The sequence below is a fragment of the Kogia breviceps genome, chromosome 8 (assembly GCF_026419965.1).
Source record: "Kogia breviceps isolate mKogBre1 chromosome 8, mKogBre1 haplotype 1, whole genome shotgun sequence".
Classification (NCBI taxonomy): domain Eukaryota; kingdom Metazoa; phylum Chordata; class Mammalia; order Artiodactyla; family Physeteridae; genus Kogia; species Kogia breviceps.
In genome coordinates this window covers 43,062,263-43,074,738 of record NC_081317.1, presented here as the reverse complement: position 1 = coordinate 43,074,738, position 12,476 = coordinate 43,062,263, and the positions used below count along the sequence as shown (strand labels likewise).

The window sequence follows — 12,476 nt, the reverse complement described above, 5'->3', positions numbered from 1 at the left end:
TGGGATCCCCCCGGACCAGGGCACGAACCCGTGTCTCCTGCATCGGCAGGCGGACTCTCAACCACTGCGCCACCAGGGAAGCCCGGTGATTATATATTTTGAAAATGCCCTCTCCCAGTTTGTCACTTGTTTTTTCACTTTCTGTATAGTGTTTTTTGATAAACAGATGTTCTTAATTTTAATGTTATCAAGTTTATCAATCTTTTATAGTTAATGCTTTAATGTCTCATCTCATAAATCCTGCCATATCCCAAGGTCATAAAAATGCTCTTCTGTATTCTTTTCTAAAATTGTAAAAATTTTGTAAAGCCCCTATCACATGTCTAGCACTCAGTAAATAGTGACTATTATTTATAAAGCTGAAGGATTATATCCACTTTTCCATTCTTTTGTTCTTACAGTTAACAATAAATGTTGGCTATTATAACCAGAGGTTAATAGGTACCATTGAGAGTCAGTGTGGTATAGTAAAATAAGCACAGAATCTGAATTCAAATCCCAGCTCTGCCCTTACAGGCTATAATCACAAACAATTCACAATCTGTGAGCCTCAATTCCCTATCTGTAAAATGGGAATGAAAACAGTACCTACATCCCAGAGTTATGAGAATCAAATGATATAATCCATTTAAAGGACTTGGCATGCAGTAAGCCCTTATTATACAATGCCCAAATCTGTCTATCCATTCATTCCTCCTGACTGCAGTAATCAAAATGATTGAGTGCCTGGGAATGATATTGGTATGGCCTATGAAAAATTCTGTTAGAAAGATGAATGGATAAAGAAGATGTGGCACATATATAAAACGGCATATTACTCAGCCATAAAAAGAAATGAAACTGAGTTATTTGTAGTGAGGTGGATGGACCTGGAGTCTGTCATGCAGAGTGAGGTTAGTCAGAAGGAGAAAAACAAATACCGTATGCTAACACATATATGTGGAATCTAAGAAAAAAAATGTCATGAAGAGACTAGGGGTAGGACGGGAATAAAACACAGACCTACTAGAGCATGGACTTGAGGATATGCAGAGGGGGAAGGGTAAGATGTGACGAAGTGAGAGAGTGGCATGGACATATACACACTGCCAAACGTAGGGTGGATAGCTAGTGGGAAGCAGCCTTATGGCACAGGGATATCAGCTGGGTGGTTTGTGACCACCTAGAGGGTGGGAGGGACGGAGATGCAAGAGGGAAGAGATATGGGAACATACGTATATGTATAACTGATTCACTTTGTTGTAAAGCAGAAACTAACACACCACTGCAAAGCAATCATACTCCAATAAAGATGTTAAAAAAAAATTCTGTTAGAAGTCTAGGTTAGTCATTTCTACCCAATTCACACAAATATTTTGCTGTTTATAATTCCCTGAATGGAAACTTGGATCCTTTTACTATATGGTCCCATCTAACCATAATTTCTGTGTTTGCAAATCTCACCATATGCCTGTTTATTTGAAAAGAAAAAAAATTAAAATTGTTAAAATTTTGCCATTAAGAAGAATTAAGTCTTTAATTCTTTTGATTTATTGTGTGTGTGCGAGTGGGTGCGTGTGCATGGAATGAGGTAAGGAATACAAATTTAGTTGTATCCACATGGATATGAAAGTTAGGGTTTGGTTTGCCTGGTTCTCAACATTATCCTGTTTAAAGTAGCCCATTGTAATTTATCAAAAAGCCCCTCCTTTCCGAGTGATCCCCGTTTCCCAGTGATCTTCAATACATCGGGTTTCTATAAATATATGAGTTCGATTGAAGGCTCTCTATTCCATTTCATTGGTCAGTTGTTCAATGCCAGGACCAGCATTACACTGTCTCAATGCCTATGGTTTTTAATAAATCTTGATATCTAGAAAGGGAAACCCCAACCTACTTAATTTTTCTTTAGCGGTGTATTGACTATTCTTGGGTCATAATTCTTCCACACACATTTTAGAATTAGTCTGTCAAGTTCATGAAAAAGCATGCGGGATTTTTATTTGGAATTGTATTGAATATATAGATCAATGTAGGGTATACTACATTGATACATTTTTTGTGTTTTTTTTGCAGTACGCGGACCTCTCACTGTTGTGGCCTCTCCCGCTGCGGAGCACAGGCTCCGGACGCACAGGGTCAGCAGCCACGGCTCATGGGTCTAGCCGCTCCATGGGATGTGGGATCTTCCCGGACCGGGGCACGAACCCGTGTCCCCTGCATCGGCAGGCAGACTCTCAACCACTGCGCCACCAGGGAAGCCCGACATTGATACTTTTATGGTATCAAGTCTTCCTCTCCACGTGCATAGGTATATATCTCCACTTAGCTAGGACTTCTTTTTTGGGGGGGCCATGCCGCACGGCTTGCAGGATTTCAGTTCCCCAGCCAGGGATTGTATCCAGGCCATGGCAGTGAAAGAACAGAATCCTAACCACTAGACCACCAGGGAACTCCCTAGGACTTCTTTAATACTTTTCAATAAACTTTTATCATTTTCTCCATTCAGACTCTACACATCTTTTGCTAGGTTTATTCCGAAATATAACTTTTGTTACTGTTATAAATGGTATTTCATTTTGGATTACATTTTCAATTTTTTCCAGTGGGTGGAAATACAATTAATTTTTTAAAATAAATTTATTTTATTTATTTATTTTTGGCTGCACTGGGTCTTCATTGCTGCTTGCAGCCTTTCTCTAGTTGCAGCAAGTGGGGGCTACTCTTCATTGTGGTGCACGGGCTTCTCATTGCGGTGGCTTCTCTTGTTGCGGAGCACGGACTCTAGGCATGTGGGCCTCCGTAGTTGTGGCACGTGGGCTCAGTAGTTGTGGCTTGCAGGCTCCAGAGCGCAGGCTCAGCAGCTGTGGCACACGGGCCCAGCTGCTCCACGGCACGTGGGATCTTCCTGGACCAGGGCTCGAACTCAGTTCCCCTGCATTGGCAGGCAGGCTCTCAATCACTGCACCACCAGGGAAGCCCACTAATTTTTATATACTGATCTAATATCCAATAAACTTGCTAAACTGTCCCGTTAGTTATAATAATCTCTCTGTAGATTCCTTTGGATATTTCAAGTAGACAATTACAGCATCTGCCTGAAAATAGTCTTTACGTTGCCTTAGATTAAGAGACATGAACTAAATGTGGATACTTATAAATTAATAGTATTTCACTTTTACAGCATTTTGAAACAGTTGAGTAATATACTCTGATTTGTGAGTAAAAAGGATGAACTAACCTGCTTGGTCAAGGGCATCCAAAAAGCCGCAGAACCAGCTTTCCTCCTGGCTCCAACAGGAACTGGAGAAAAAGTGAGGCAGCCTCCATTGGGCCCTTGTTGTTTTTCTCAGCCTGAATATGCTGCATCTCATCTACAAAACAGAAGCAAGAGTGGCATCAAACTGCAGAAACTAATCATTGGAAGTAAAACCATTAATCATTGGAAGGGTTGGTTGTCAGACCAACTTTCTCAAATGGGACTGCGGAGTATAACAAATCACGCAACGAAACGAACTGCAGGAAGGCAGCAAGTTCTCTGCCCAGGCCAATCACACCCATTCTTGACCAACCCCGCCTCCCATCCTCTCTGGAAACTTCTCAATAGTTTGGTGTGGAAGTCTGGGAACACGCTGGAGGGCAGTCCTTAAGAAAAGGAGTTTCTTAAAGATGTTTGCAAGAGTCTCCCCATAACAAGGGAGAAGTCAGGGTAGCACCGGGTTAGGTGGAAGAACAAAGTCTTCTTCTAACATTTTGATAGCTTCTTGTTTAAAAGTCTAAATTAATTACAGGACTAAAAGAGTGTGAGGATAGGACCACTCATGTCATCAGTAACAATTACACTGGACACAGCAAGCAGAGTTAGGATAAACAGAGATACTTTCATGGACCTTTTTCCAGGCTTTTGCTAAGATGTGTAAAAAAAATAATAAACAGAAATCTCAATTAAATAGAGTCAGGAGACCAGAAGGGGGCGCTCTCATGCCCTGTGAACATAGCAGAGCCCAAGAGGAAGAAGACAGACTCTTCTCTCCTAGCAACGACTCAGCCAATGAAAAGCCATAGACTCTTTGTTTACTACAGCCCTCCCAGCCTCCTTTCCTCTCTAAAAAAGTGTTCTCCCTTTGCCCTACAGGGACTTGCACATAGCTGCCACGGTTGGAGACCCCAGACTGCAATTCTCTGCTGACCCTGAAAAAACCCATCTTTGCTGGAGAAATATCTGGCAGTCTATTCATTTCAGGTCAACAGACAGTAGGAAATATAGTAGAAAAGAGAAAGCAAAAGAAGCTAAAGAGAAACACAGTTAGGTCAGGTAACAGAAAACTATCCACCAACCAGCTGGCTTCGCATGACCTGACATTTGATAATTTTCCATTTTTTTCCCCATTGTCAATGGAATGTAAATTCCAATGGAGTAAGCCAGTTGTCTGGCTGGTTAACCTCTGTATTTTCAGAGTTTAGAAGAAGACCTAGTACTTAATATACACTTAACAAAGGTATGCTGAGTGAATGCAAGAAGAAAGGAAAGAATGCATTCCTTCTCTGCAACACTAAAACAAACCTTTCTAAAGTGTAAAATTCAATAGTTTTTAGAGTTTTAAATCTAATTTTAGTGCCTTTTCCTCACTGTAAAAATAGATCTTGTACCCATTAGCAGTCATCCCCATTTCCCCTCCCCCTAGCCCCAGGTAACCACTAATCTTCTTGGGTCTCTATGGATTTGCCGGTTTCGGACATTTCATATGAATGGAATCAGATAATAGGTGGTCCTTGTGGTCCTTCACTTAGCATAATGTTTTCAAGGTTCATCTATTGTGTATCATTTATCATTCAATCCTTTTCCTTGCTAAATAATATGTCATTGTACGGATACACCACATTTTGTCTATCCATTCATCAGTTAATGGGCATTTAGGTTGTTTCTACATGTTGTCTTTTATGAATAGTAATGCTATGAACATCCAAGTACAAGTTTTTGTGTGGACATATGTATTCATTTCTCTTGAGTATACACCTAGGCATGAGATTGCTGGGTCCTATGGTAACTCCATGGTTAACACTGTAAGGAATTGCCAACCTGTTATCCAAAGGAGCTGCACCATTTTACAGTCCTACCAGCAATTTATGAGGATTCCAATTTCTATACATCCTTGCTAACACTTTTTACTACCTTTTTAATTTTAGCCATCTATATTAGTTTCCTGTGTCTGCAGTAACAAATTACCACAAATTGGGTGGCTTAAAACAATAGAAACTTATTCTCTACAGTTCTGGAGGCCAGAGTCTGAAACCAAGGTGCTGGCAGGGCCACACTCTCCCTGAAGGCTGTAAGGGACAAGGCATTCCTTGTCTCTTCCAGCTTCTGGTGGCTGTTGGCATTCCTTGGCTTGCGGCCACATCACTCCACTCTCTGCCTCTTTCTTCACATTACCTTCCCCTCTGTTTGTCTGGCAGTCGCATCACTACAATCTCTGTCTCTGCCTTCACATGCCATTCTCTTTGTTCCTCTGTGTCTTCACATGGCTGTCTTCTTAGGAGGACACCAATCATATTTGATCAGGAGCCCAACCTACTCCAGGATGACCTCATCTTAACTAACTACCTCTGTAAAGATGCTATTTCCAAATAAGGTCACATTCTGAAGCCTGGGGTTAGGACCTCAATATATCTTTTTGGGGGGATAATTCATAAACCATAACAGTAACCTATCTTGTCACCTATCCCAGCATCCTTGGGCACACAACCCTTTGCAATATTTAATCCTTTTCCTAAACCTAGTCCTTACAGCTGGGTTCTTGCTCCCAGGCTTCGCTGCTGTTTGTTCTTCCGCTAGACGTGCTACCTATGAGCCATTACGGATAGTCCACATGGAGGTCCAGATTCCTCTAATCACAACTGAGACCTTCCCAGGTAAACTGACTTGCCATATCCTGGGCAGTTTAGTTTTACTCTGCACATGGTTGGGCCCACTGTGATGCTGCCTGGCCCCAACGTCTGCTGCTACTAGGTAGTGTTACTTTCCTCAAAAGCACTGGGAGTTCAATGCATGGAAACTCGCATTTTTGGCAGGCAGTATCTCTCACTCCTTTTGCCATCCTGGCCACTCTGTGATGCTATCCTCAGCTCCCCAAGGCATAATTTCTTGGTCTTTCCCTGTGCTTTCTCAGTTAATTTACCTGCCTCTGACTGGAGCGCTGACACTGCATAGTACATAGTAATCATTTGGGGGCCTGTCTTCTCTCTTAGACTGTGACCATGAGCATGTTGTACTCATTTTATCTGCATCTTTGTCTTCTAATCATCAACAAAGTGCCCAGCTCATGCATGTGTCCAGAATATGTTAAAGGAATGGACAAATTCTTAGAATATTGCCCACCAGCACCCTTCCAGGATAAGGGTTAGTCTTGACTCCAGAGGCATATTGAAAAAAATCTGTAGCCCACACCCAGGTCTACATTGAAACATCCTGGATAACTTGTGAATAGGCAAAGCCCTGAGGTACCCCAGTCACCAAGCAAGCTCTCCAGAAGAAACATGGCTGCAGTGCTCCTTTCGCAAGAGGCAACTCATGCACAATATCCAACATGTGGAGAGAAGGATTATAGCAAGAGATAGTGGATGTTGCTAGTGTAATTTAAACATATTGGTGTATGTGTGTGGGGGGGGGGGATGTATGGGCATAAGGAGAGTATGGATAAGCCCCCACTGCCTTCTAATGAGGGCAAAAAAAAATGAGTCAAAAAGCTTCTAGCCAGCCATAATGCTCTTTAGTGTCTGTGCTCCTTCACTGAATCCTGATGATAAAATATATTTGTCACAGTTAAGGTTAACCAACAGAATCCAGAGCTTCCAAAGCAGCCAAGAAAAAAAAAAAATAGGGAAGAGAGAACTTTATCAATCTAACAGAAGACAGAAAGAGATGGGGAGAAAGCAAAGAGTTTGTGATAAAATATAAAGAAATGAACAGGAAAGATGTTAACCAACTAAATGAAAACAGCTGCCTCCAGGGAAGGGCTCGAAATAAAAACTCTATGGTATCATTAACAGTCAAAAATAAGAAAATATTATACAGTGTTCTTCAGCTTGCTTTTCTAACTTAACTTCTGGTGTTTTTATTGTGATTGTATTGTAACTATAAATTAAAACTAATATATATTAAAAGCTATCCCACTTATGTGCTCCCTTAGCACACTACGGTTTTCCATCAAAGCACTCACCACACTTTATGACCATTGTTCTGTTACTTGCCTTCACAAGTGCACTCTAATCTCTTAGGGCAGGAACCACTTCTATAGAGCTCACCAGTGAACCCTCAGTTCCTAATAGGATGCTTCCTGTTAGATAATATGTGTAGTAATATGTGTTAATTGTCTCCAATACTAGCCTAATGCCTAAAACACACCTTAACTGGGGTTAAGTTGCTGGTAATTGAATCAATACACGAGTGCCTGAAAGGATGGGATTCCTAGCATTGTTAGGGTTTCACTCATTCCAAGGATTTCTAGAAGGGACAGATGTCTTGCATGGCTTACATTCTCCAAGGGCCCAAGATACTCTTTTGTTACTTTTCTCTGAGCACAACTAGAAAGTAGGGGTCTATTTGTGTTGGTGGCATTCTTCCACTCCTCACTCCCCAACCTGTGCTTTGGTTTTGCACAGCAATTAGCACTCAAGTTACCTGTCTGCTTTAATGCAATTTCCAAAAACCACCTCACATCAGGAAAGCTACATAGGCACTTAGAGCAGATTCCTTCTCTCATCTCAACCCTTCCAGGCACCACCTCTCTTCTCTTCTCCCCAAGCCTCTGCTCACCTCTGCCACAAAGTACTTCAATACAAATTTGTAAAGCCATTATCCATCATCAAGGGACTTATAAACCACATGGAAACACCTGAATTGAAGCCTAAAGCCATTCACTCCAGGGAGTCTTGCTCCTCTCATAATTCAAAAGGATTCATGCACCCCAGTGTTCACAGTAGCACTATTTACAATAGCCAAGACATGGAAGAAACCTAAATGTCCACTGACAGAGGAATGGATAAAGAAGATGTGGTACATGTATACAATGGAATATTACTCAGCCATAAAAAAGAATGAAATAATGCCATTTGCAGCAACACGGATGGACCTAGAGATTATCATACTAAGTGAAGTAAATCAGACAGAGACAAATACCATATGATATCACTTATATGTGGAATCTAAAAAAGTGATACAAATGAACTTATTGACAAAACAGAAACAGACTCACAGACTTCGAAAAGAAACTTATGGTTACCAAAGGGGAACCCTAGGGGAGAGGGATAAATTAGGAGTCTGGGATTAATGTATACACACTACTACATGTAAAATAGATAATCAACAAGCACCTACTGTATAGCACAGGGAACTCTACTCAATATTCTGTAATAACCTATATGGGAAAAGAATCTGAAAAAGAATGGATATATTTACATGTATAACTGAATCACTTTGCTGTACACCTGAAACTAATACAACACTGTAAATCAACTATACCCCAATATAAAATAAAAATTAAATTTAAAAAAGTTTCCGATATTTGCCAGTGCAAATAAGATCCAGATCCGGCAGAGTAAGCCTCAACTTCCTTTGAGTTCTGACAGCACTTTGCAATCATTTGTGTACTTCTGTCCTCAACCATCTCCCATCTCCAAACCCTTGGACTTTAAAGTATTTTAAGTAAGGCCTTGTATCTTATTCTGAATCTCTGATGTCAGCCCAAAGACAAACACAGGAGACGCTAAGTATTAGTAGAAATAAATGAAATGGACAGCGACTTGTTTCCCCAGCTTTAAATCTAAATAGATGTGCCCCCCTATGCAAGTCATTTCACCTCGCTGGGGCTCAGTTTCCCCATCTGGACCTCCAAATGCTCCTCAAACTCTTGACAATCTCTAGTCTAAAACGCTGTGGAGATCTTGCCACAAACCCGGTGTTCCCACTAAGCTACCTGTATTGATTGAAAGACTGGGGGGAAAAAAGCAAGGCGGAAATAAGTCCTGAACTGTTTTCTCGCCCCAAGGGGCAAGCGCCGCTGGGAACCACTCACTGTCCCTAAACCAGGGGGTCACGTAGCTCAAGACATAGGTAGAGTTCACGATGTTCCTGACCTGGTTCCAGAAGGCGTGCATTCTGCCGCTGCTCGGCGGTCCTGCCCGCGGCTCCGCTCCCCGCGAGTTCCTCGCCTCGCCTGCGCTCCGCTCCCTGCGCTCAGCTCCCAAGAAAGCCCCGCGAGCCGGGAGGGATTGTCCAAGAAAAGCACCCAGCGCCGAGAGGCGGAGCTGCAGGGAAACCAGGACTGCCAAGGAAAAATCGAAACTGTGATCAGGGGTGGGAGACGGCGGCCGCCCAGTCTCCGCTCACGCAGGTCTCCTGCGCGGTTTCGTTTCCTCTCTGGCTGACGGGCCCTCCCACCCGCGGGCGCACGCTGACCCAGAGGGACCCAGGAAGACCCCTGCGAATTGCTTTCTGATGTTCATTTTATTCATCTTACTTTCTATTTTGCTTTTACAGAGGTAAAATTTAGTTAAAATAAAATGCACAGATTTTAATTTACAATTCTGAGTTTTGGAAAATGTATGCGGGTGTAACCACCTTCCCCAGGTTGTGTGGGTTCTGTGGCCAAGTGTCTTAACTTTACAGGGTTCTGTCACCTGTCTTCCAAAATGGCCGTCCCATGGTCCCTTCCCTCCTGGAGTGTGAGACAGCTCCAGGTGATGCACATCCAGGAAATACACGCGTCGGTCAATTTTTTGTTCGCTTGCTTGGTTTGGTTTGGGTTTTTGCCAGGTGTGAAATGGTGCATTATTGTCAAATATGTGTACTCCAGATATCTTCTCCCAGTCTGTGACTTATTTCATTTTCTTCAAGGTGTCTTTTCAGCACAAATCTGTTTTGGTGCAATCTAATTTGCAGGGTTTTAAAAAAATTTGTTTGCTGCCTTTTGTGTCCTCTTTAGTAAATCTTTGCCTACTCCAAGGTCATAAATATATTCTGTGTTTTCTTTAAGAGTCTTTGTGCTTTTAGCTTTTACGTTTAGGTTATGACCATATCAAATTAATTTTGTTGTGGCGTGAGGCAGAGGTCAAGGTTTCATTTTATTCCTGCACTTGTTCCACACAAACTGTTTCATTTGTTGAAAACTCTTCCTTCTCCCATTGAATGGCCTCTGGCACCTTTATCAAAAGAAAAAAAAAAAAAAAACAGTTGACTGACTGTATGTGTGAAGGTCTATTTCTAACTCTATTCTGATCCACTTATCTAGTTGCTGATACTGCTTTATTCTTCTTTGTGAAGATTATATTGATTATTCTGGGATTTTGACTATATTGGGATTTTTTTTTTTTTTTCCCGTACGCGGGCCTCTCACTGTTGCGGCCTCTCCCGTTGCGGAGCACAGGCTCCGGCCACAGCTGACGGGCCGAGCTTCTCCGCGGCATGTGGGATCTTCCTGGACCGGGGCACGAACCCGTGTCCCCTACATCGGCAGGCGGACTCTCAACCGCTGCGCCACCAGGGAAGCCCTATATTGGGATTTTGATCAGAATTACATTAAACCTACAGATGAACTTGAGAAGTGTTTTTTTTTTTTTTTTTTCGGTACGCGGGCCTCTCACTGTTGTGGCCTCTCCCGTTGCGGAGCACAGGCTCCGGACGCGCAGGCTCAGCGGCCATGGCTCACGGGCCCAGCCGCTCCCGCAGCATGTGGGATCTTCCCAGACCGGGGCACGAACCCGCGTCCCTTGCACCGGCAGGCGGACTCTCAACCATTGCGCCAACAGGGAAGCCCGAGAAGTGACATTTTTAACAATGTCAAGCCTTCGAACCCACGAACGTAAATTTTCATTTATTTAAGTTTATTAATTTCCCTCCGCAATATTTTATAGTTTGAAGAGTACAGATCTTCTACATATCTGTTAAATTTATTCTTAACTATTTTATGTTCTTTGATACTACTGTAAATTGAATTGTTTTTAAAGTTTCATTTTCAAAATTTTTGTTGCTAGTATATAGAATTCACTAATTCACTTATTAGTTCTAGTGATTATTCTATAGTTTTCTTTAAAATCTCTAGGTAAACAATCATGTCATTTTTGAATACATGGTTTTTACTTCTTCTTTTCCAATCCTTATGCCTTCTATTTTGCTTCCTTTCCTTATGGCACCTCCTATGGCTTCTAACAGAAAGTTGAATAAAACTGGTGAGAATTGGCACCCTTATTACTTGTCTCAGCAGGGAAACAATGTTTCACTTTAATTACAAAGTTTGTAACAGAGAAGGACAAACCTGACTCCATACTGAATCTATTCCTTTAGCTCTAACCTTGTGCTCTGTTGCCTGTGCTTAGTCATGCTGGCTCTGCACCAAGGGCTCGTCAAACAAAAAATATTGCCTCCAGACTGAAATACACAGGATAGCGCATTCTCAAGGCTCTGACCTTTAAATGTATAACACTTTTCCATTCATAATAGAGATTAAAAGTTGCAGAACAGAGAATAACATTTGTCTTGTTGCAGGTTTATAGGAACATGTGACCAGACCTACCTTGACAGCTGCAAGAAGAAAGGATTCCTGCACCAAGAAGTCTGCAGCAACCAGCCACACCCCCTCCCCTTTTGGTATAAAAGAAGCCTGAATTCTGACTTGGGCAAGATGGTTCTTTAGTACGCTAGTCCACCATCTTCACAGTCCACTGGCTTTCCGAATAAAGTCGCTGTTCCTTGCCCCAACACCTCATCTCTTGATTTATTGGCCTGTCGTTTGGTAAGCAATACAAGCTTGCACTTGGTAAACAAGTTGGCCATTGGTTTTTCTTAGATGCCCTTTATCCGATTGTTTTCTTGTATTCCTAGTTTGCTCAGTTTTTATCATTAATCGGTGTTGAATTTCTCAAATGTTTTTTTCTGTATCTATTGAGGTGATCATATATTGTTAACATACTAAACATTGATATTTATTTATTTATTTATTTAGGCTGTGTTGGGTCTTTGTTGCTATGTGCCGGCTTTCTTTCTAGTTGTGGCGAGCGGGGGCTACTCTATGTGGTGGTGCGTGGGCTTCTCATTGTCGTGGCCTCTCTTGTTGAGGAGCATGGGCTCTACACGCGCGGGCTTCAGTAGTTGTGGCACACGGGCTCTAGAGCACAGGCTTAGTAGTTGTGACAAACGGGCTTAGTTGCTCCGCGGCATGTGGTTTCTTCCCGTAGCAGGGCTCGAACCCATGTCCCCTGAATTGGCAGGTGGATTCTTAACCACTGCGCCACCAGGGAAGCCCCATTGATTGATTTTTGAATATTAAACCAACCTAGAACTCTTGGGATAAATCCCATCTGGTCATGATGTAGCACCCTTTTAAAAATTATTCTTTTCTCCTACTTCCTTCGGGTTTAATTTGCTCTTTTTTTACTAGCTTGTTAAAGTAGAAGTTTAGATCACTAATTTTATACATCTTTCTTTCCTAATATAAGCATTT

General features: G+C 42.1%; 1 protein-coding gene across 1 annotated transcript in view; it reads right to left on the bottom strand.

The window, feature by feature from the left end:
- RIGI (RNA sensor RIG-I) overlaps nt 1-12,476 on the bottom strand; it is a 66,467-nt gene that overhangs the window by 32,189 nt on the left and 21,802 nt on the right. The window contains 4 exon segments of the mRNA XM_067041066.1: nt 3,221-3,270; nt 3,272-3,353; nt 9,054-9,302; nt 9,658-10,179. Of these exon segments, the coding sequence (XP_066897167.1) occupies nt 3,221-3,270; nt 3,272-3,353; nt 9,054-9,302; nt 9,658-9,682 (406 nt within the window). The 5' untranslated portion in view covers nt 9,683-10,179.